At 39.5% G+C, this 22,301-nt stretch overlaps 1 protein-coding gene across 4 annotated transcripts in view; it reads left to right on the top strand.

Moving 5' to 3' along the window:
• med13a (mediator complex subunit 13a) overlaps positions 1–22,301 on the top strand; it is a 113,962-nt gene that overhangs the window by 40,725 nt on the left and 50,936 nt on the right. For all 4 annotated transcript variants that reach the window (XM_077546572.1, XM_077546573.1, XM_077546575.1 and 1 more), the window contains one exon: positions 3,425–3,593. In XM_077546572.1, coding sequence (XP_077402698.1) covers positions 3,425–3,593 — 169 coding nt within the window. The remainder of the gene's footprint in view (positions 1–3,424; positions 3,594–22,301) is intronic.

Genomic DNA, 22,301 nt, shown 5'->3' on the forward strand with positions numbered 1-22,301 from the left:
ACTGAAATAACATACACATTTTTATTTTTACTTCATTACTTGCCTGCAGTGATTGACCACAATAGAAACAAGATGAGTAACACATGCTGCACATCTGCATTCAGGGCACAGCATTGTGACAGAATACATTAGCACTTCATGTTCTTATGCACCAGACTTGACCAAACTTTTACAAACCCTGCACACACATTAAAGCTTCATGTGGTTCCTTGTTCATAATAAAACACTTACTTCATAGTGTGCAAATGTCATCACAAGCATCCTGCATGGACATTATGGAGATGTGAAACGTAACCGACCAATGGGCACGTATGTACGTATATATTATTTTATAACAACTTCAAATTATAATAATAAACACAACATTTACAGGCTTGGCTTGTAAAGCACTGGGAAAAATCCTGGTTACACTTTTTCGAAGAACTACTGAATTCCAGTGCTTGATTTTTGTTTCTGTCAAGGAAGGGAGCAAGCCTCATGTGATTTGAAAAATATGTCATGCTTTTTTTTTTTTCTCAGAAAAGCTCAGTATTGTTCATTGGATTTGACATCATCATTGCGCTCCTTTTTTTTTTTATTAAAAAAAATAATATATATTTTTTTATGTGGGTGAGTATGTGCATGTGTGTGCGTGCGTGCGAGCGTGTGTGTATTCATCAGTTCACCTAAAGTCTATTAAAAAAAATCCCATACTAATAATATAATATAATAATAAATTGCCAAATGCAGAAACATCAAGTGGTGGCTCTCGGCACAGACAGAATTAAGTAACCAGAATTAGGTTAAAAAATTCTATATACGTAGACCATGTTTCTATAAATTTTGATATTTGGTTTTTATTTGAGGCAGATATTTTTTCCATTAAAATGTGATTTATGAGGAGGTTAGACCATTGGTCGATATTCAGAGTTTGTTTATTTTTCCAGTTAACAAGAATTGTTTTTTTTGCGATAGTAAGGGCTACAAGTGTAGATTGAAATTGTTTATGTGGTAAGTCAATTGTTGTTAGGTCACCTAGCAAACACAAGTTTGGAGATAAAGGTATCCTACAGTCCAAAATGGCGGAAAGTTTTTCTAAGACTTTAGTCCAGAAATACATAACCGGAGTACATAACCATAAAGCATGAACATAAGTGTCTCTAGTGTTTTGTAAATATTGGAGACAAATGTCGGAGTCTGAGAGTCCCATTTTCTTCATCATATATTGAGTAATGTATGTTCTGTGAATAATTTTATATTGGATAAGTTGTAAATTTGTGTGTTTTGTCATTTTAAATGCGTTTTCACAAACTTGAATCCAAAAGTCAGATTCCGGTGCTATAGACAAGTCTGTCTCCCATTTCGAGATGGGTAAAGACATTTTATCAGTATATGAAAGTAACTTATATATTTTTGAAAGTTTTTTTGTTGTTGTCGGAGAAAGCTTGTTAATATCTTTAGCTTAAACAGGCGGTTGCAGCGTACCCCGAAGTGTTGGAATTTTTTTCTTTATCATATTTTTAACTTGTAGATAAAAAAATTCAGTTTTTTATTTTGTATTTTTGGAGCAAGGATGTATATGATATAAACATATTATCTGAGAAGAGATGGTGGAGATGTGTAATTCCTTTCTGCTCTCACACACCTAAATAAAACGGTTGGTTGTTGAGTTGAAAGTCGGGGTTATGCCATAGTGGAGAAAGCCCACAGGGCTCCACTTGGGCTTTTGTAATTTCTAGTGCCTTCCACCAGGCAGTCAGGGTGGCGGAAATCATTGGGTTTTTAAAACAATTATGTCGCTTAATCGATGTTGTAATAAAGAGTAAATCTCGAAGTCTGAGGTTATTACAATCCTTCTGTTCTAGTTCCAGCCAACAGTTAGTGTCCCTGTTGGGTTGTGCCCATAGAACGATATATTGTAGCTGGTTAGCTATATAGTAGTACATAAAATTTGGTGCCTCTAGACCACCTTTGGATTTACTTTTCTGAAGAGTAGATAGACTAATTTTTGCTTTTTTTTTATTCCAGTAAAATTTTGTAACGGCTGAGTCCAACAACTGGAACCATTTAGCCGTAGGTTTAAATGGAATCATTGAGAAAAAATTGTTTATTTTGGGTAAAACTTTCATTTTAATGGTGGCTATTTGTCCTATTAGAGAAATCGGAAGATTATTCCAGCGCTCCAAGTCACTATAAATGTTATCCAGAAGTGGAGAAAAGTTTAAATGAATTAAATCAGTTAATTTAGGTGAGATTTTTATGCCTAAGTATTTTAAATTACCTATAGGAAATGAGTAGTGTGGGTCCTGGCTTGCAGGGTTCCATGAATTTTCTGTAATAGGTAGTGTTGATTTTGTCCAGTTAATAGAATAATCTGATAACTGTGAGAATTTAGTTATTAAGTTAAATACTTCCCCTAACGAAGTAGCCGGCTTTTCTAAATAAAGTAAGATATCATCGGCATATAGATTAATTTTATGTTCTGTTACCCCAGAGTGAATTCCTTGAATCCTTCTTTCCTGAAAAATATGTCATGCTATAAAGTACAATGACTGCACAATGGCCGTCTCAAATTTCCGGCTTCTTGTCTGTGATGAATTCCTTTGTTCTTCAAGCAGAGTGTTTTATACATTGTCTTGCTACATGATTGAGAATGAGCTTTGGTGAGCTCTTCTAACGCTATCATCTTCATTTAGCCATCCTGTTCCGTTGCTTCTTACTGCAGCTATCCCATGCAGTGTATTGAGGCTCAGTGATGGTGATGCATAATATACACAATATACGGCCGGAAACTTCAGACAATAAGGAGAAAAAAAACGGGTATCTGCAGTGAAAACAAAGTGTAAAATAGACATAGAGGGGAGCAACGGGAACTTCCACAGCCTAAAAGCAGGGAGCAGCAGGTGTCTCCTCAAGCTGTCTATCTGTCTGTCACAGTGAGCACACTCCTTGCATTTTCATGGCTTGCTCGATATGGCTTTTAGATGTCACTTGAGACACGGCTCACTGCTTTGCATTTTCGAGAAATGGTTTGTCTGGGTGTCCAGTCTCAAGTGTCTGGTCCTTTGAAAAGGTGTGGCAAGCAACCTTTCAAAATTCTCCTTCTGTTAGTATTTATTCTTCGTACATCATATCTTGTCTCATGAAAGTTTGTTCAATACTAATTTCATGTTGCTTTAAAATGTCACTATACTACTGATTTTTAATCCTGCCTGTATGTTTCAATTTAATGTAATTGATTAAATTAATGCGCAGCTACAAAAAGGAATGAAGTTAACTGCTGATCTACTCCCCGTAGCTGCTGTAAGACGATGTAATTGCAAAATGTGTTTTATGCAGTCAGAATATTAACCTCATAAACTCTTTTAAGCACCTTTATGATGATGGTTTTTAAATGGTCCCAAAAATCTCTCCACCCTTCACGTTTTGCTTCTCTCCCCTCCAGCTGAGGAAGATGGACTCTGGGAGAATGGTCTTTCCTACGAGTGCCGCACGCTGCTGTTCAAAGCCATCCACAACCTGCTGGAGCGCTGCCTCATGAATCGCAGCTTTGTGCGCATCGGCAAGTGGTTTGTCAAGCCCTACGAGAAGGATGAGAAGCCTATCAACAAGAGGTTAGTGTCAGCACGCTGCGCTTTTTATTTTGGTTAGATTTGTTTTTGGTTGTTGGGCCGCGATGTGGTTTGATGCAGCTCAGTGGGTTGTGCAGGGCTTTCGATGACACAAGGTTAGCAGTTTTATTGCATTTGTTTGTTTAAGGTTAAGCTGCACAGTGCACACTCAGCATGAATCTAAACATAGTGATCTTTTATTTCAGTGCTACAAATACATGTTGTCAAATTCCATTTTAAAACATTTTTTTCTGCTGTTCACTCATACAGAATTATTTGAATCCTAAAGTGTCTGCGATTACTCATACCTTGTCACTTGATATCAATCATGTGTGCACATTATGCTGCTTGCCTGCTGGTTGTTTGTGGTGCAATAATGCATTATTGAAAGCAATAGCACTATAAGGTAAACGAAAGGATTATGAATGGATCAGGCTGCATAGCACATTAATGTTACTGTAAAAGGTTTTGGCCCCAATTCTGATCCAGAAGTGTGGGACGCACACAGATATTATATTGTTTTCATGAGAGGTGCTGTTGTTGTTTCTCTCACACTTGTGTGTAGGACTGAACAATTTTGGAAAAAAATATCTAATTGTGAATCCCCCCTCCCGCAATATATGCGATTATTCTTTCAAGGTCCTTTTAACCGTGTATTCTCTAACAAACTAATAATTTTAATGTTATGCTAAGGCAAATGAATCATGAATTATGTAATATGATTGACTGTTTATTTATTTGATTCAACTAGAGTTGTTAAATTAATAAACACTTTCACGTGTAATCTTTTAGGTGTTCACTGAAATATATATAAAAAACATCAACATAAATCAATAATTCACAGGTCAGATTACAACAATTATTCAAAGCATTGAACTTATTTACGCTTAGTAAACAATATATATATATATATTATTTAGAAGCTTTCTGTTACAGCAACTCAATTATTCTCAGTTACTAACTTATAAATGTTATAAAAGCACTGGATTAAGTTAACAGAAGTACAAACCATAAGAACACTGTGTGTCCTCACGAGAATCCCGGGAATGCTGGAGCCTATCCTAGTTGTCTTCGGAAAGTTGGCGGGGTACACCCTGAACTCGTTGCCAGCCAATCACAGGGCACACACAGACAATCTAGGGACAATTCAGTTTTCAATTAACATACCATGCATATTTTTCGGAACGTTGGAGGAAACTGGAGTACCTGGAGAAAATAGTTCTAAAATAAAATGACAAATTAACTCTTTGACTGCCATGGACGTTAAAAGACGTCAAGTAACAACCTACGGAGGGCCAATGACGTTAAAAGACGTCATCCAATTTTTTTCTTTTTTTTTTGAAACGGGTGGAGGAAAGCCTTGGCCAGCTGTGGTGAAAGTTTCAAGCAGATCTAGTTAGCCTAATGACTATTTTTGGCCCCTAGATGGCAGCAATGACTCTCTTTTGACAAGATTGGGTAGGCGTCAGTAGAAGACGTGAGGCGGAGCTAGAGGGGACAATGGCTGGGGAAGGGAAGAGAACATGGCGACCGGTTGCAAGCAGCACACGCTCGAGCAGTTTTTTTCAAAGACGAAAAGCATCGACCAACGCTAAAGAGCACATTGATGACGACGATGATCATCATCGATGATGATGATGGTGACTCCGAGGTTGGAAGCATTGACGCGGCAGTAGAAGACGTGAGGCGGAGCTAGATGGCTGAAGAAGCGAACAATGGCGACCGGTTGCAAGCAGCTCACACTTGGGATTTTTTTTCAAAAACGAAAGGCATCGACCAACGCTAAAGAGCACATTGATGACGACGATGACCATCATCGATGATGATGATGGTGACTCCGAGGTTGACGCTGAAGTTGCAAGCGTTGACGCGGCGGCTATGACGACGTCATAAAGGTTCACCGGCTAGCGATGCTAACACCGGAAAACGCGGAGCACAACCGAGCACGCTCAGGCGGACGTTCAATCGGACGACGAAGAGTGCCCCGAGTCCAATGCATATTCATCGGAGGAGTGGGCACAGTCTGCTACTTGCTATTCCCCGGAAAAAAAGGCCGTCAAGAAAGTGTAACGTCTGTACGCGAAACGGACAATCGAAGTGAAACGTCTCTGTTGTGCAAATCCTGCTGCGTCTGCTTGCACGCATGGGAGCGTTACAAAAAGAAAAACTGTATTTGAAACATCCACATAATTGTAAATAGTACCACAGTTGCACACATTTGTAAATAGTTTGCGAAATAGTTTTGTCAAATTGTTACACTGTTGAATGGAAATAAACGTTTTTTGCAACCAAAAAACACTTTTTCATTGTTGGTGATAGCGTTTTACAGAAGTAAAGCACTATTTAGGTGTTTGTGGCATCATTCATGGACAAAAATAAGTGTACAATTCACTAGAGTGCATGAAATAACATCGTTTCACAAAAAGCTCTTTTTCTCCGCTTTTTGTTTCAAAACAGAGCATTTCGGTGAAACTAACCATTTTCTATTGTTGATTACTGAAAAACGAAATAAGGTAGAAACAAACTTTTTTTTCTGATGAAAGATGAGAGTTCAATCTTTCATTTGGTAGTATGTGTGTTTCCATAGTCCAAACACAACATTTTCTGTTGACCTTGAAAGATCAGTCAAAATGCTTAAATCGGCTGGCACTGGCGACATCCCGTTTCTGAAAACGTCTGGCAGAAGTAAAATTAATTATGAAACATCAGCTAATTTATGTTTATGTTACCCAAAAACTAGTATAGTTCAATTTAATCAAAACTTTTTAGTACAAAGTACTCATAAAAGCATACAAAGTTACACCAATTTAAAAAAGTTGGTGCACATCACAGAAAGATGAGGCAAGTTTTGGAGAAGGAAAATATTCTTTGAAAAAGGTCTTATCGTGGACTGGTGGAGGGAAACAGTTGCACGGGTTAGTGAGCACCAACTTTAACTTGCCCCTGGTGATGGCAACCCACGCTACACCACTGCTCACCTCGAATAAGTGTTAGAGGAGCTTTTTATTTCCCTTTGTTATTGGAAATGCTCAGCTAACATCTTGCAGTTGCCAGATACCCCAATCAGGTGACCATGGGGGCCACGCAGAAACAATATTTTTTGTACAAGGACATGTACCTCTTTTTTTCCTCCTATGCTGACAGCGTGTCACTTTTTTCCTGCATGGTGAACTTAATCACCATAAGATGAAATAATGGGCAAAATGATGCAAAGTAGAACTAGCTGCGACATTCATGACTTGTTTAGCTCTGTTACATTGTGCAACGAAGAAAGACTAGCCCCAGCCAAGAGGAAAAAATGAGTTTTTTTCCTCTACTGTGGAACACACTCACTCTCTCTGTCTCTCTCTCTTTCACTCGCACCCTTCCCTCCACCCCCTTGTGCTGTCTCAGAACAGACTGGACAGGTTATAAATAGTGGTGAAACCACCATGAATTTTACTTGTTGTCAAGGAAGTTGTTCTGATTCCTTTTATGTGTGCCAGCCACACTGGAATGTTAACAGACACAATGACTTATTTTGGTGCTTTGCTTTTAAATTCCTTTACATCATATTCTGACTATGTTGTGTCCTCAATTGCCGGCCCTTGGCTAGGATAAAGTATCATTTTGGAATAATGTGCAACAATCTTTATTTAGCCGAAAACATGTAGCGGACTACTGTGTAGCGCTTTGAATCTATTTTATGTACCTTTCCCCTCTTTGGAAAGTAAAAATAGACTTAAGATTTGGGTTGGGCTGCTCAGTTGCCATCTGCTGATGGAAAACGCTGAAAAGACCCCCCCACACCTCCCAGTTAATCATCCAAAGTCTCCAGTTGGTGGAGGCTGGAGCCAGCTGACAGTGTTCATAATCTCAACCCTCGCCCTCACCCTGTGTTGAAATGCTTACATCATCTCCCACGCCACACTCTAGTTCTTTATCTTTTGGTATGCTGTACTAAGTAGTATAAGCAGCGAATCCTGTTGTACTCAATTAAATATTATGAAAAGGTTTTGCAGTTTTTTTGTGTGAATTCACACTGTTTTATATTTTGCCATTGTTTGCAAAAACCCAACAGCGCCTGTTTACAAGTGAGAGTCATTCATTGTCTGGCGTGCAGTGTCTTCAAGTAGTGCAACAAGGTTGTTCTAGTGAAGCTGTGAGCAAGACTGGCTTTGGAAAATAGCAGGAGAGAAAAACAGGGAGAGTGATGGAGAGAGGGAACGGACAAGGGAGAGCTCATATTGGTTGTCATGGCAGCAGAGAAATGCACCCTGGGATTGCGTGTTTCCAAGGTGAAGCGGGATGCTTGCGCTCTATTGGCCAGATCCGACTTGTCAACTTGCTCCTAATTGGCCGTGTTTCCGAAATCTAGTACAAGTTACATCCTGTCGTCTATGATGTCTCAATTTTGATCAAGACAAAGGGATATCATTTTGCCTGCTCAATATGTGCTCTGTATTTAAAGCAGCAGTTGCTAAATGTTCTGACTGAAGTAAAAGAGTGTTAAATATGTGTTTGAACAAATGTGTTCTTTTTTTTTTATTGAATCATGTAACATAACATTTAACCATATCAGACAAGTGTAACTGTCATGTGTCTTTTGGCATTGTTGTGTCCAGTGTGCCCCAGTGCACTGTGGCAGGCAGAAGCGGCAAGCCGAACTCTTGTTAAGTAGGACAGTGCAGGATAAAGGGCCACTGCCTCCAGTCTGGGGCTAAAGCGCTAAATTTATCCCCTCCATGCTCCGAGCACAAGACAAACACACGGGGAGACGGGCATACAAGCATGTGTGTGTCAACAACCAGCATGCAGTCTACAAGAGAAGCCAACAAGAGCCAGGAATAATGTGCTTTAAAACAATCCCAACACATGTAGACATCCAGGAAAGGGTAAAATATCTTCACCCCTGGCTGTTTCCTGTAATTCATTAGTCTTTCCATCAGTAAGGCCATATGACTTGCTGCTGTTAATGTACAGTGCAGTATCCAGGGCTCTGAATTAACACAAGCCAACCCGCCAAATGCGGGTTAGAATTCATTTTGGCGGGTGGTCATAAATATTTACTAGACAATTTGGCTAGTAATGTGAGAGGTAAAGAGCTTTTTCACAAAACCCGGAAGTTACGTGATCGTTGTGCGGTTCAACTTCCGCTGTCGTTCACAGCAAATGAAACAATGCCGCGGGCGAAAAAATAAAAGCCGCTGTATCGTACTGGGATGCTCTTCTTGCGTTTGAAACTTTAATAAAGCAGCCTTACATTTATTTTCATTCGTTTCCCTGCGACACGGAACTAAAACAGAAGTGGATTCGCGCGATTCGGCGGGATTAAAGACCACATTTTATATCAGGAAAGGGCGCACGCAAGTCTACAGTAGCGTTTCAACTTGAGGATTTTGTGTTGGGGCTAAAGTCTCAGATTTCCCCCGAAGCCCAAGCCTTTTCCTTGGATTAACTTTACGCCGCCTCCTACGAGGGAATCTGTGTTTTTGATGCTGCTTCAAGCAAACGAGCCCTCACCGGAAACATGGTCAGTACATACTGGAATTATGACACATACAAAAACACAAACACACATCACACGTTGCCATCATCATCATTGAAAACAGACTATAATACTTAAATAAGGTCCTCTATATCCTTACTATGAATTAGGCCAACAGAGTTAGCGGTACCTTCATACCTTATGAGAGACTGTGTGGGAGGATGGGGGGAGCTCTGACGTAGCTTAATTTCAGAAAACTACAACCAATCGTAAACAAACCGATAATATTGCTATTTTAAGAGATTGAGTCGTATGTCCATTACAAACTCTGAAAAATATAAAAACAATGGCCACAGTATTTTGGATTATATTGGCATTCAGCCTTCCTACCCATAGACGCTCACTATAAAAATCTTAACGTTTTAACTACGACCAATCGCCACTAAAATTGACATGCACATCTCTAACTTAATAGCAATGCTGCCATAGACATACTGTTGTTACTTTATGTTTAGGGGCTTCAAAAAAAATAATCTGGGAAAATTTTCACTAGGAAAAAAAAATTGTCTGGTGGAATTGGCTAGTAACTTTCGAGAGTCACCAGCCACGTTGGCTGGTCATCAAAAAAGTTCATTTAGAGCCCTGGCAGTATCTAATATTTCATATACATATGGCGCTTGCTAGTCCAGAAAATGCTTCAATTATAATGCAGTGTTTTTAATGTTATAACCATGATTGTTCAGATACGTTTACCTTATATAATAGAAGACGACGCATCATAATCATTAAGGCATACTACTACTACTAATAAGTCCACAATTTCCTTTTATTTAGTTACTTCAAAAAAAATTTCTTTGGGTGTTTGCACTACTTCCCATTGAGACATCAAAATTGTTTTATAGATACCATTTTGCACAGAGAAACTTTAATTTTGTTAATTCATGTTTCTTTGCTACATGCCATGTTATTGTCACCCTCAAGGCAGATGTTTAGCTATGAAATGTGAATTCATGACGACATCTGAGGAGAATAAGTTCAGCTATTTTAAAGTTTTTTAAAAAGTTTTTTTTATCACATGTTATTGCTGTCACACGTATTACTGTTTGCAGTAAGAGTGTGGTTAAAAAGAACCCATTTAGCATTTACATCCTTACATTTCCTCTGCTTCCTCTCAGTTCCCCTCTCCTTCCCTCCCACCTTCTCATTGCTGTATAAAGCTGTAGTTTCCCCGTTTGGACGACGTGACAAGAGACCACAGCTGAGGTCAAGCAAAGGTCTGCAAAAGTCATCATAGTCACTCGTTCACTATCCCTCTCTTTTTCCATAAATTGCTCTAATTCCTTGTAGCTGTATGTACAGTTGAAAGCAGAAGTTGACGTTCACTATACAGTATAAAAAAATGCATATGCTTTCTTTTTCACTGTCTGATATGAAATCACACTCTGAAATCATACGCATCGGCTATCCACCCACCAGCTTAGAATAGTTGCCAGGAATTTTGGTTCATTCCTCCTCACAGAATAGGTGTCACTCTGCCTTGCTTGCACATGCCTTTTCAGGTTTAATAGGGTTGAGATTAGGGCTTTGTGATGGCCACTCCGAAACAGTGACTTTGTTATCCGTAAACCACTTTATGAGCTGTTGGCCAGTATACTTGTGGTCAATATCCATTTACCTAAGCTTTAACTTCCCACCTTACTGTATTTCTTGATGTTGCGCCGTTGTTTCTACATAATTTTCTTTCTACATGATGCCGTCTATTTTGTGAAGTGCACAAGCCCCCTCCTGCAGCTAAACAACATGTTTCTGCCATGCCTGTATTTCACAGTTGGGACAGTCTTGCAAGCTTCCCCCTTTTTCTTCCAAATGTAACAAGGCGTTACCTGTTCACCTTACTGGATGCTTGATACCACAAAGGCTGTAACTTTCACAGATATAGCTTTGATTTCATGTTAACCACATAGGATTAATAACTAAGCAATCTTTAGGACATGGTTAAAAAAAAAACTAAAGGCTAGAACATTCTTATGTAGATACTTAAATTAGTTGTCTTTTACACTTTTGAAATCAACAATTCTCTAATAAGTATGTGGACAAATTCGCAAGAGACACTTGGAATGCTGCAGGCCTGTGCTTTGACAAGTAGAGCAGACCTCAATTAGAATTTTTTCCCCCTAGTATTAATTTATTAATGTTCTCATTTATCAACCAGTTGATTTTATGCATTATTTTTAAAATTTCCTTGTCGCTCTTGCCTTTATGATCTTGTCTGTCTTTTTTTGGAACTACTGTTTGTGTTCCCTCTTTTTCAACTGTTCCTAGTATTTTTCTTTGTTTTAGTTTAAGGTCATCATATTAATATGAAAATATGCAGTTTATTTGCTTTTGTATTTTTAATTTGGGGAACATTTTACACAGTGAACCCCATGCAGGAATAAGTTCATTTTTAGATGATGATGATTATATATTTAATATAAGAAATCATGTCCTGGCACACAAAAGACAACTACAAAACATATTGGCTGATGAGTTGGTTGAAAATGGTAATAAGCATAATTACAAAAAAAATGGATGTCAAAGTGAGGTCATTTTCAGCTGGCATATTAGCGGATGTCTCTTGTCTCTTTTTGGGTATGAAGGGAGCGTTCTGGAATCTGACACACTGTTGGGGTTGTGTCGGTATTACTTCTATTTCTGTATCTGTGTGCAGGTATGATATTCTTCAAGAGGATTGCATTCCTCCTCCTTTCATAGACTTCTCTGCTTTCCAGCTTTAATCTGACATGTGTAAAGAGGCTCTCCTGCATTTGCGGCTGTGGGAAATCAATTCCAAGTAATCAAGATTTGTGTGTGTATGTGTGTTAAAACCTGCTGGCCTTAAGAGTTTTAGCTTATTGTTTTCTCCAGCAAACCGGTCTCTTGTGTAAACAGTGAGTAGAAGTAGAAGCAGGCATGTCTCTTGTGGCTTTGTGTGTCTGTATTTGTGCTATGTTGGCAGCACAGTGTTTCCCAGTGGTCAGGTGGCTTGACAGTAGGGGAGGTTATATCATCTTGGACAGGTGCCCCCATTCAGGCTGAAGATTATTTTAGTCACCGTATATAAAAGCCCAATTAGTATTTAATACAAAAGGACAGTTTTTGCATTGAGTTGCAGCGATTCCACACATAAATTAACTCATTCACTCACAGCCATTTTCACTGACGCAACCCCCTTTGCTCTCGGCTGTTTTACTGGATTATGACTGTTTTTGCAAGGCCCACAGAATATTGTGTTCTATTGCTATAAAACATGGAACCTACCAAAAGAACGATTTGAGTATCTTCTAACATCAGGAAAAAAAGTATATTTCTTTCTGTTTCCGTTTTGCAGCAATTAGCATTAGATTATAGTTAAATTTCATCATTATTCACAAATCTGTTTAAAACTGGGGGGGAAAACAGGTTTTTGCAACATGGCCCTGGTTGATCTTGTATACTCTTCTGCCACCTGCTGGTCGTTTTTGTAATAACTACCATTGCTTCAACCGCTTTCTTCAGTTCAGAGGCTGCATTAATGCCTTCTGTATGCTCTAGCATTAAAAAAAACCCATAAACAATGTATAAAAACGTTTTTGGGACACTGCTAATATTTAAAATAGAACGTATTTATACATTTTTAGGAGCAAATTAGTTAAAGAGGAACCTATGGATCTGAATCTCTACAGGTCAGGACCTTCATTTCTCACAAAACTACGGTGTTATTAGAGTTTCACGTTTTAGTGGGTGCATTCATGATAGACATTTCACGTTACTCAGTGAAACTGACTTAAACTGGATTTGGTTGCTGACATATGGAATTCAGAGAACAACCATTCGAATTATTGGGGTCATGAAGTTTTTGTAGCATGGGAAACTCAAATTGTGGTAAATTTGACCAAAGAATAATCACGACAAAAAAAATAAAAATTTCAAGTGGGCTAGTAACTTCCGGTAGTTTTTATGGATTTAACTGTCTTTTTCACCAATTCCTTTTCAAAAGTTTGTAGTTATGCTGATACTATCTGTTAGAAGCTCTAACTCCAGAAACAGTAATGCTGTGCCAGAAGTTGTGCATCACAACACCACGCAACTGGTCAAAACATGTTTTCCTTTCCTCAAATAATGAAAGCAAGCAAATTGTAGCCATCCATGAACACTTCAAACCAGAGGTGACAGCCGCGTGTCCTAATGCAAAAATGTCAAGAGATAGACGTTTGGCTCGTTCTTGTACAAGTAGCACGTGTAGAGCAAGTGGTCTTCATCTCAGCAGAAGCGCCACTCTTAGCTGCGGACACACCAAGCCCAACAAAGATTTCAGGAATGTAACAGCTCTGCAGTCTCCTTGTCTCCCTTGTCTCTCCTCCCTTGTCTTATAATGCCCCCATCCCTCCACCACTCTCTTGAGGATCTCTTGACTTATTCACTTGACAAGTTTCACATTGTCCTTGCAACTGTGTGGCAAACCTATACTCACCTAAATGTTAGTCATTTATTGCAAACAAGCTGTAACAATACTGATTAAATCTCCCTGTGAGACTCATATAAATGCCTCACATTAGCAGCCAAAAATTGTTTCACACTGGGACACAAAAGTGTTTAGTTTCAGCATCTAAAGGGTACAAGCAAGTTGCGCCACAAATGGGGAAAAGCACTATAAAGATGGAGGTTAGGGAAATGCTATTCATTTGGCAGTAAAGCAGTGATCCCACGAGACAGAAAATATAAAGAGTGTTCATTTATAGCAGCTTAGACAGTGGATTGTTGGATTAGGATACTCCATTGCTTAAGGTTTACATGAACAAATGCTTATATTGCAATAGCACAAATGCACCCACAGGGAGGCTTTTAAACTAAAAACAGTGACATATTTCTCATAGAAGTAGTTTTATTCAGCAATTACAGTTTTGTTTTAATCCAATATTCTATGTCTGACAAAGTCTTAACAGGTACTTACAGAATGAAATTAGCAGTTTAAATAGATTTCCTTAAACCGCCTTTTGATACTCAGGGGTGAAAAAGAGTAACTTATAGTATGTTATTTTGTTAATGGTAATGATGGTATCATGATATAGAAACTGCACGTGAAAGGCCTTACTAATTGATTTGTGTGGAACTGATTAACTGATTGTTGATTACTTGCATCTTAAAGCAATTTAAACCAAAAACAGCAAAGGAGACATAAATACACTGAATAAAAATATAAACACACTGAATAAAAATATAAACACAGCCATTTTGTCTTTGCTTCCGTTTTCCATCAGCCACACTCAACAATCTACTACTGTATGTCTACGTTCACACTGCAAGGCATGATATACAATTCCCAATGGCCAAGAAAGGCTCAACTTTGCATTAATTTGCTGAATACGGCACATGCATTGAATCTGGAGTATGATAATCGATATTTGACTCTTGTGTATCAATACTGTATCGAAAGAGATAATTTTCAATATCAAATTTTGCCCCTTCCAAAAAGGAGATTACAGTTTGATTTTGTGGGAACGTATAAAATGTGAATGATTTAGAACTATTTTGTTGTGACTCAAAATGCTGCCCAGATTGGCCATGGTGCATTACTGCATGCTCCAACACTTAACTCATTTGCTCCCAAAGACGTATAAATATGTTCTATTTTAAATGTTTTAAGTGTCCCAAAGACGTATTTATACCTTTTTTTTCTGGAGAGCTCAGTATTGTTCATTTGGTAGTTTTACCGATTAGATGTCATCATCATTGCTCTCTTTTTTATTTATCAAATTTTTTTAATCAATTTATTTTTATTATGTGTACCTTTTTAATGTTTTTTTTATGCTAGAGCATACAGAAGGCTTTGATGCAGCCTCTAATCTACAAAGAACGGTTGAAGAAATGGTAGTAATTACACAAACGGCCTGCAGGTGGCAGCAAAGCATAGCAAATGAACCAGGACTATGTTGAAAAAAAAACAATTACTCAGAATTCTAAATAGATTTGTGAATAATGATAAAACTTAACTATATTCTATTGCCAATTGCTGCAAAACGGAAACAGATAGAAATATACTTTTTTTCCTGATAAAAGAAACAACTTTAATCATTCTTTTAGTATGTTTCATGTTTTTATAGCACTAGAACACAATATTCTGTGGGCCTTGCAAAATCAGTCAAAATCCAATAAAAAAATAAAATAAAAATCCAGTAAAACAGCCGGGAGTGAAGGGGATTGTTTAAGTGAAAATGGCTGGGAATAAATTAGTTAATGCTTAGATCAAATAAGACATTAAAAGGCATTTCCTCTGGATTGCCAAGCAACTGACAGGAATGTGCAGTTCCTTTTTTGTCTTAACAGAAGCTATTTTAACTTTGGTTGGTCATCTTCCACAAAACAATTTATCCATGTGACAATTTCAGTACCTCTATTGAAAAAAAAAAATAATAATAATTCTTGACGATTTTTCTTCTGCCTGGAGTACCCGTTATTTGGTGTCTATTAACAGGAAGTCAGTCAAATCAGCCGTAGCAAAATTTTTTCATGCTGTGCTTGATGGTAACATGCAGTGAGAAGGCAAACTTCAAAATAAACCTTAGCTTAGCAAAGAATATATGGACATCAGTGCCTTGGAACACTTTTATTTTGCAGTTGTTCCCGGTTGCACGTGGTAGGATGTTTTGGCTCAACTTCCGACTCATCTCCCAACTGTAGTTTGGGCTAGTTAATATTGAGCTCACAAACTGTTGCCACCAATATCAACACGTCATCCTGAAATCATGTTCAATCACTATTTAAGGACGCAAATAAACAACTACGCTGACATTGACATATGCCGCCTGTTACTAGCGGTAGCGTTGTTAATGTTAGTGTTGTTAGCGGGGCAGTTACTACTGATCTTCTTTTTTTAACAAACCAAGCTTACGGTACTCAAATGTGCTTGCTGTTTTCGCTGGAAATATCACCACTGTGGTTCTGACTAGTTTACTCACTAATGTTTCTAGAGAAGAAAATTCATCATTCACTGCCCTTGACAAGGATCCTTGTCAAATTGTTTTTCTTCCGATGGGTCAGGTGGAGGAGAATCTGATTCTGCTCCACTGTAAATTTCAAACTTGTAAATAACTTTACTGATGCACAACCACCAGTAGATGACATAATTACTCAATTTTATACGAAATAAACACAGTTTGAGAGTCCATGGGAGAAATGGCTGCATTTTGTGCAACCTACATTTTGCTACTGTCGATTATAAAAAGAACGGAAAAAGGCAAAAAAGAGAAAGTCTGTTATTCAACACAATATTGTGCGGAGATTGAAAGTTTTGAGATTTTTCAAAATGGCTGGCAGTGAATATGATCTACAAATGACAAACAACTTGGTATTTCATTATTAAGTGAATTGTGTTCTTCTCTGTATTCAAATTGTTCTTTAACCAAGCAGCAACATTTATATTTTTTAATTTTTTTGTCTCAATACTAGAATAATAATATAATTTTCAGTAGGATATCCAAATATCAAAATATTTGATAGCTGCAGCCCTAGCTATCAGTCCTATTCACTCTCTCTGATGTCTTCTTGCCTCCACACGACTTGCTGCTGGCATTTGGCACCCCATTTCCATGACTTGCCAGCTGACAGTAGATGTGTCCACCTTCCCATCTTGTTGCAGTTCTCCAAATACTCACTGATTATCATATTTGAGCTGAGCTGAGGGCTTTTGACCATTTGCATTTGAGACTTAAATGACTACGAATTTAGGATCTATCTACCGGAAGATCGATGTTTTTATATTGTTTGTGTTGTTCCCCTATTTGTATTTGTCCATCCTTGTTGCGTCCTGCTCGCCATCGGAAAACCACATTTACGGACATTGGCCCAGCCAACGCTAAGAAGCTGCGCAACTGCGGTCTACTCTGGAGGCTTGCTCAACCACTGACCCCCACTCCTGTAAGTAGCCCGCAGTGGAGGCGTCACAAGCGGAAATAAGGAAGCATAACAGGAGGAAGTGCGAAGGTATGCGGGCTAGGCTGACCTTTACCGTCCGGCAATCCTAACCATCGCACTGGCCTATGTACGCTCGCTGGGCAATAAACACTGGATTACAGTATATCATCCGTCTACTTCTTTCAACTTCCAAGAATGTGAGTGAGTGCTGTGTCCTTGTTCTTGTGGAAGAATGGCTTAATGACAATGACAATGACTTGGACTGTGCCATTCAGCTCGCCCAGCTAGCATGCTACAGGGCAGACAGAGCGCTCATCGAGGGTGGGGCACTCTGTGTTTACATCAGTGATGCCTGATGCTGTGAACGCTGCAGTGGTTTGCAAACACTGCTCACTAATGGTGGAGCTCATGATCATGAAATGCCGGCCATTCTACCTACCTAGGGAGTTAAGTGCCATATTGCTGGTAGCAATATTCATCTCTCCCAGCTCCACCAGCAACAGGAGTGAGACATTGCACGCACTCCATCAGCACATTACAGAACAGCAAACTGCCTGCACTGATGCAAACCCCAAGAGCATGCTTGTACAACTCCATGGCCACATGAGCTTTCCCATAGGAGGCAACAAAATTTTTTAACAATGATTGCACTACGTACAGAGCAACCTTTAATGCCCAGTGCCCACCTGCCCATCGGGGCCCACGCTACTTTTATGTTACTGCCAACATAGAGGCCGCTGGTGAAAGTCACCAAACAAGCTAAAAAGCAGGTGTGGCCGGAGGGGTCCACACAGGCACTCAGGGGCTGATTCTCTACCACCATGCAGTTTGTTTGGACAAGCAACCGCTTACAATAACATCATTGACCTCAAGGAATACACAGAGACAGCCATGTCCGACATGAAGAAGTAAATGGATGATGTCAGTCACCAGAACCATCAACATTTGGGCTAATCAGAAACGATTGCTGACAGGAGAAGTCCACAGATTCCTGTGGGCTCAGAACGCTGTATTAAAAGTTGGAGACGTGTTGGGCCTCAGGACAGCCTGGGCCAAACTGTCACGAGACACCAGGGTGGCCAAGAGACAGTGCTCCAAAAGGATCACCAGTGACAAGAGAAACACCATAAACCTGTGGAGGAGAATCATCATGGACTACAAGACTCTTCAGGTCTGTGACCGCTTCACCACTCTGCTCATGAACCAACTGAAGGACTTCTTTGCAGTCGTTGAGGAAGACAACAGCAATCCGGTGGTGACCAGATGCTGACGCTATCCCCTGATACTGTAAATAGATACCTCAGAAGGATAAATGTAGGAAAAGGCGCAGGTCCTGACAACATCCCTGGTTGTTTCCTGAGAGACTGTGCTGAGGATCTTATAGATGTCTCCAGTGATGATTCAAACACCTCGCTGTGCCAGGTTGTTGTCTGCATGTGCCTCAAAGGCACCATCATCATTCCGAGCCTGAAGAAGTCATCTCCCTCCTACTCCAATGACTACCGCCTGGTCGCATTCACTCCCATCCTAAGAAGTGGTTCAAGCGGCTAGTCATGCAACATCAAGTTTCACCTGCAAAGCCACCCGGATTGCAGGGGATCACACCCACCCATTTCACAGCCTTTTCAACCTGCTGCTGTCAGAGAGAATACTGCAGTATCTCCAGGCCATATCCAGCATGGTGAAAAACGGTTTCTTCCACTAGGCCAGAGGTGGGCAATCTCGGTCCTCGAGGGCCGGAGTCCTGCAGGTTTTGGAGGTTTCTCACTTCCAACACAAGCTGATTCCAATCAGCAGGATCGTTATCAGGCTTATGCAGAGCTTGCTGATGAGCTGATCATATATCAGCTGTGTTGGAGAAGGGCAACATGCAAAACCTGCAGGATTCCGGCCCTCGATGCCCACCTCTGCACTAGGCTATAAGGAGACTCCCTCCCTGATCTTCTCCCAATCCCCCCACCCCCCTACAATCCACCCATCCGGCCTCCTGACACTTCCAGCAGGCCCCAACTTTATACGCAAATGTAGTACTCGGAACCTGCACAGTGCACATCTCACATTACACTTTCCTCTGCATATTTACACTTTGCTCTGATTATTTGCACCAATATGCACAAACTCATTTCAACAAAAGTGGTCCTCGCCTAATTTTTTTGTACTTTTACGCTTTTTATTCTAGTTATACTTTATTTTGCATGTTTGCACCATGAGTGAGAGAGGACGGCAATCTCATCTGTGCTGTATGCCATGCATTAATATGCACACTTGATAATAAAGCCGACTTGAACTTGAATAATAAAGTGGTATATAGATGTTTTATCACATATTATTGTTTTCATATTAAATTATTCCGTTGTAGTCATCTTGGAGAATTAGCTTCCTAAGTGTGCCACTGACAAGTGGGGCTTCACTGCATGATTTGTGAATGCAGTCTCACTGTATGAGGAGCCCCCCTAATTTTTTTTTACCACAAACAGTAATTTCCTTTACAGTTCGCAAAGGAATTAATGGGACACCTCTGCAGAAAATACCATCAGATTATTTATCATTTTGAGATAGGCAGAAGGGAACTGTCCAGAATGCCACAAAAATAATCTGTCTGTTTTACAGATTTAGCAAATTATTTTATTTATTTAGTGTAAATAATGGTGTAAATGTTTGATAGTCTATTTGGGGTTTTGCTTCTCCTACTTTCCCCACATGATACATCATGTTCTTGCTGAATAATAATATATTTTGCATACGTCTTTAGATGTCTGCTTGTGTGTGTATATCCACACAGATATTATAGGATTGCACAACAGTATACAAAGGGATTACTTTTCTAAATCCTTTGTGTGTCTGTGGGTGACATCGATGTGAGAAGACATGCCATGTGATGTTGTTATGTCGCTTAGTCTAATGCTAACCACACAGCTGTTGATGACCCACCCTTTACTCAGCAGTGACTATTCTCAGTTATTTTATAGTGAATGTTGCTAGAGTGCATAATTACAGTACGTAGCCTTTAAAATACATACCGGTTTTAGCAGTCAGCAACTACACCAGTGACTCATTAAAAGACTTTTACATCTGCGAACCACAGGTAGTAATATGATTGTTAATCATGTTGCCGGGTTTCACGTGTGTCTATTTATGCCAGCCAGTAATTTGAATGTGCGGGTTGTGTTTGCACCTCTGCAGGCTGAGCCACAGATGCCAGCCCGCTCCCTCAAGCACTTTACGCACACAGACGCATGTGAACGTGTTGTGTAAGGTATTCTGCTTGTGAGAGGAGAGTCATAGACAACATTTCTGTTGAAGTCTCTCTCTCTCCATTGTTGTCAGGTTCTGTTTTCTTGTAGCCCTCAGTTGTTCACCATCTTGCTTAATTTCCATGCACATGGTGGAAAGAACACCTGTTTTACTGTGACAAAGCTGATATAAAGCAGAAAACACGTACAAGATCATACTGTACTGCAATTGAGGCAAGATGCCTTTGACTTCATCGTTTTTTTTAAAAGCATTCTCCAGGTGGTAATGGTTACAAGACTTAAAAAAACAGTCAAAAAAAGCCAGGTGTAATTTACTGCGCTACGACCAAAGCTGTCACGCCTCCTTAAACAAAGGCTCCATATTTTTAGTGGTACCAGCATATGGCCTTATTCTGCAATGGTCTCTCTTCACACCCTCAACCCTCTACCTCTCCTACCTTCATCACTGGTATGAGCTATAACTACCCGATGATGAAAAGAGCAATCATTTTTTGTTCATTCCCATTGGAGCCCTAGATTCCGAAAAATTGGTGTCATGCAACTATGCATTACCCTTCTGGAATCTGTTGATAAATTGAAATGTAGTGTTAGATGGTCTGTGTAAAAGTAACAATCCAAGTCAGGAGCGCTTCGTCAAAGGCCATTGTTCTTTCCATAAATTGGGGACTACACCTTTTTGGTTTAAAGCATGCTCCGAGTGAGGAAAGTTGTCTTCTCCATAAACGATTTTAAGTTCAGGTGAAATGGATGTGTGGCCAACTGGCCATGCACCAGTTCCTAATGATTAACAATAAGCCAAGCTGGAAGGCAAAGCTTTGAATTTATGTTCGTAGCCTCACCAATGGTCATAAGCTTTGGGTAATGACTGAGAGAATGAGCTCATACTATATACTGTAAGTCGCTCAAGCAAGTTGCCTTCGTAGGTTGGCTTGGCTGAGCATTACACACGTGGTGAGGAGCCAAGGTATTTTAGAAGGAGCATGGAGTTTGAGCCCCTGCTTCATTACATCAAAAATCAGTTGAAGTGCTTTGGCCATCCGATAATAAATCAACAGGGAGAAAACTTTAGGGAAGAGCACATTTGAGGGGAAAAGAATGCCTATTGTACCTGGGATTACCCAACCCATTGTTTAAAGTGACCTTGAGAAAATATTGCTAATAACTGGGCTGGAGCTGACATTGCCTAGTAGTCTACTACCACTGTGAATTGCGGTAATAGAAGGTTGCGGGTTCTACTCCTGCTTCAAACTCAAAATAAATAATTTCAACTAACCACTGGAAAGATGCCTCTGGATGAGATAGTCTTCCTGAGCACTGTCAAAGTACCTTATGATCTAGTTAAATCAAGTATTTTTCACGCAATCTTAAAAATCAACGAGTGATGATGCTAATTCAGTATTGTATCTAACATTGCATTGTCTTCAAAGTGACTTCTAAGGCAGCAGTTATTCAGTCAATGGACTTACACCAGGTCCGTGGCATACTTCTGATCTTGCCAGTAATGGGTAAATTAGATTCCAGTTAACTTTCTGCTGCATTCTCAACAGCGGGAAAATGAATAGACTGAAAAACATGAACGCTTTAATTGCCATAAAGGAAGGCTTTTAACATTCATAAAATGGTGGTTTTATGTCTGTCTTTTTGCACTGGATCAAGTCGCTATAAGAACAAAATTAGCTTCCACCTTTTTCTTTATGACCACGGACTCAGGGAACACCATCCTCTGGGTACACAATGACATTTTTCTCTAAAACAAATTCAAGCAGTTGATTCCTCACCTTCACTGAGATTGGCTGCTGATGCAAAGTTTTAGATGCTGCGTGTTGTCGCAGTCGTCATTTTCCCGAGTTGAGTGAAAATCAAGGAACGACAAAGTGGGCACGTACTTGAATAAGCCACGATCCTAAATCACAACGGCGCCAAATTCATCTCCACTCATTTCTGCACGCTTTTGCCTTTCAAAGGCTATTGTATGCAAATGATAAATCGCCAACCTTAAACCACGTTACAGACTCGTTTTGACATGCTATGCAAAAAAAAAAAAAAGTGCGAAATTTT

This window comes from Vanacampus margaritifer, chromosome 16, assembly GCF_051991255.1.
Source record: "Vanacampus margaritifer isolate UIUO_Vmar chromosome 16, RoL_Vmar_1.0, whole genome shotgun sequence".
Classification (NCBI taxonomy): Eukaryota; Metazoa; Chordata; class Actinopteri; order Syngnathiformes; family Syngnathidae; genus Vanacampus; species Vanacampus margaritifer.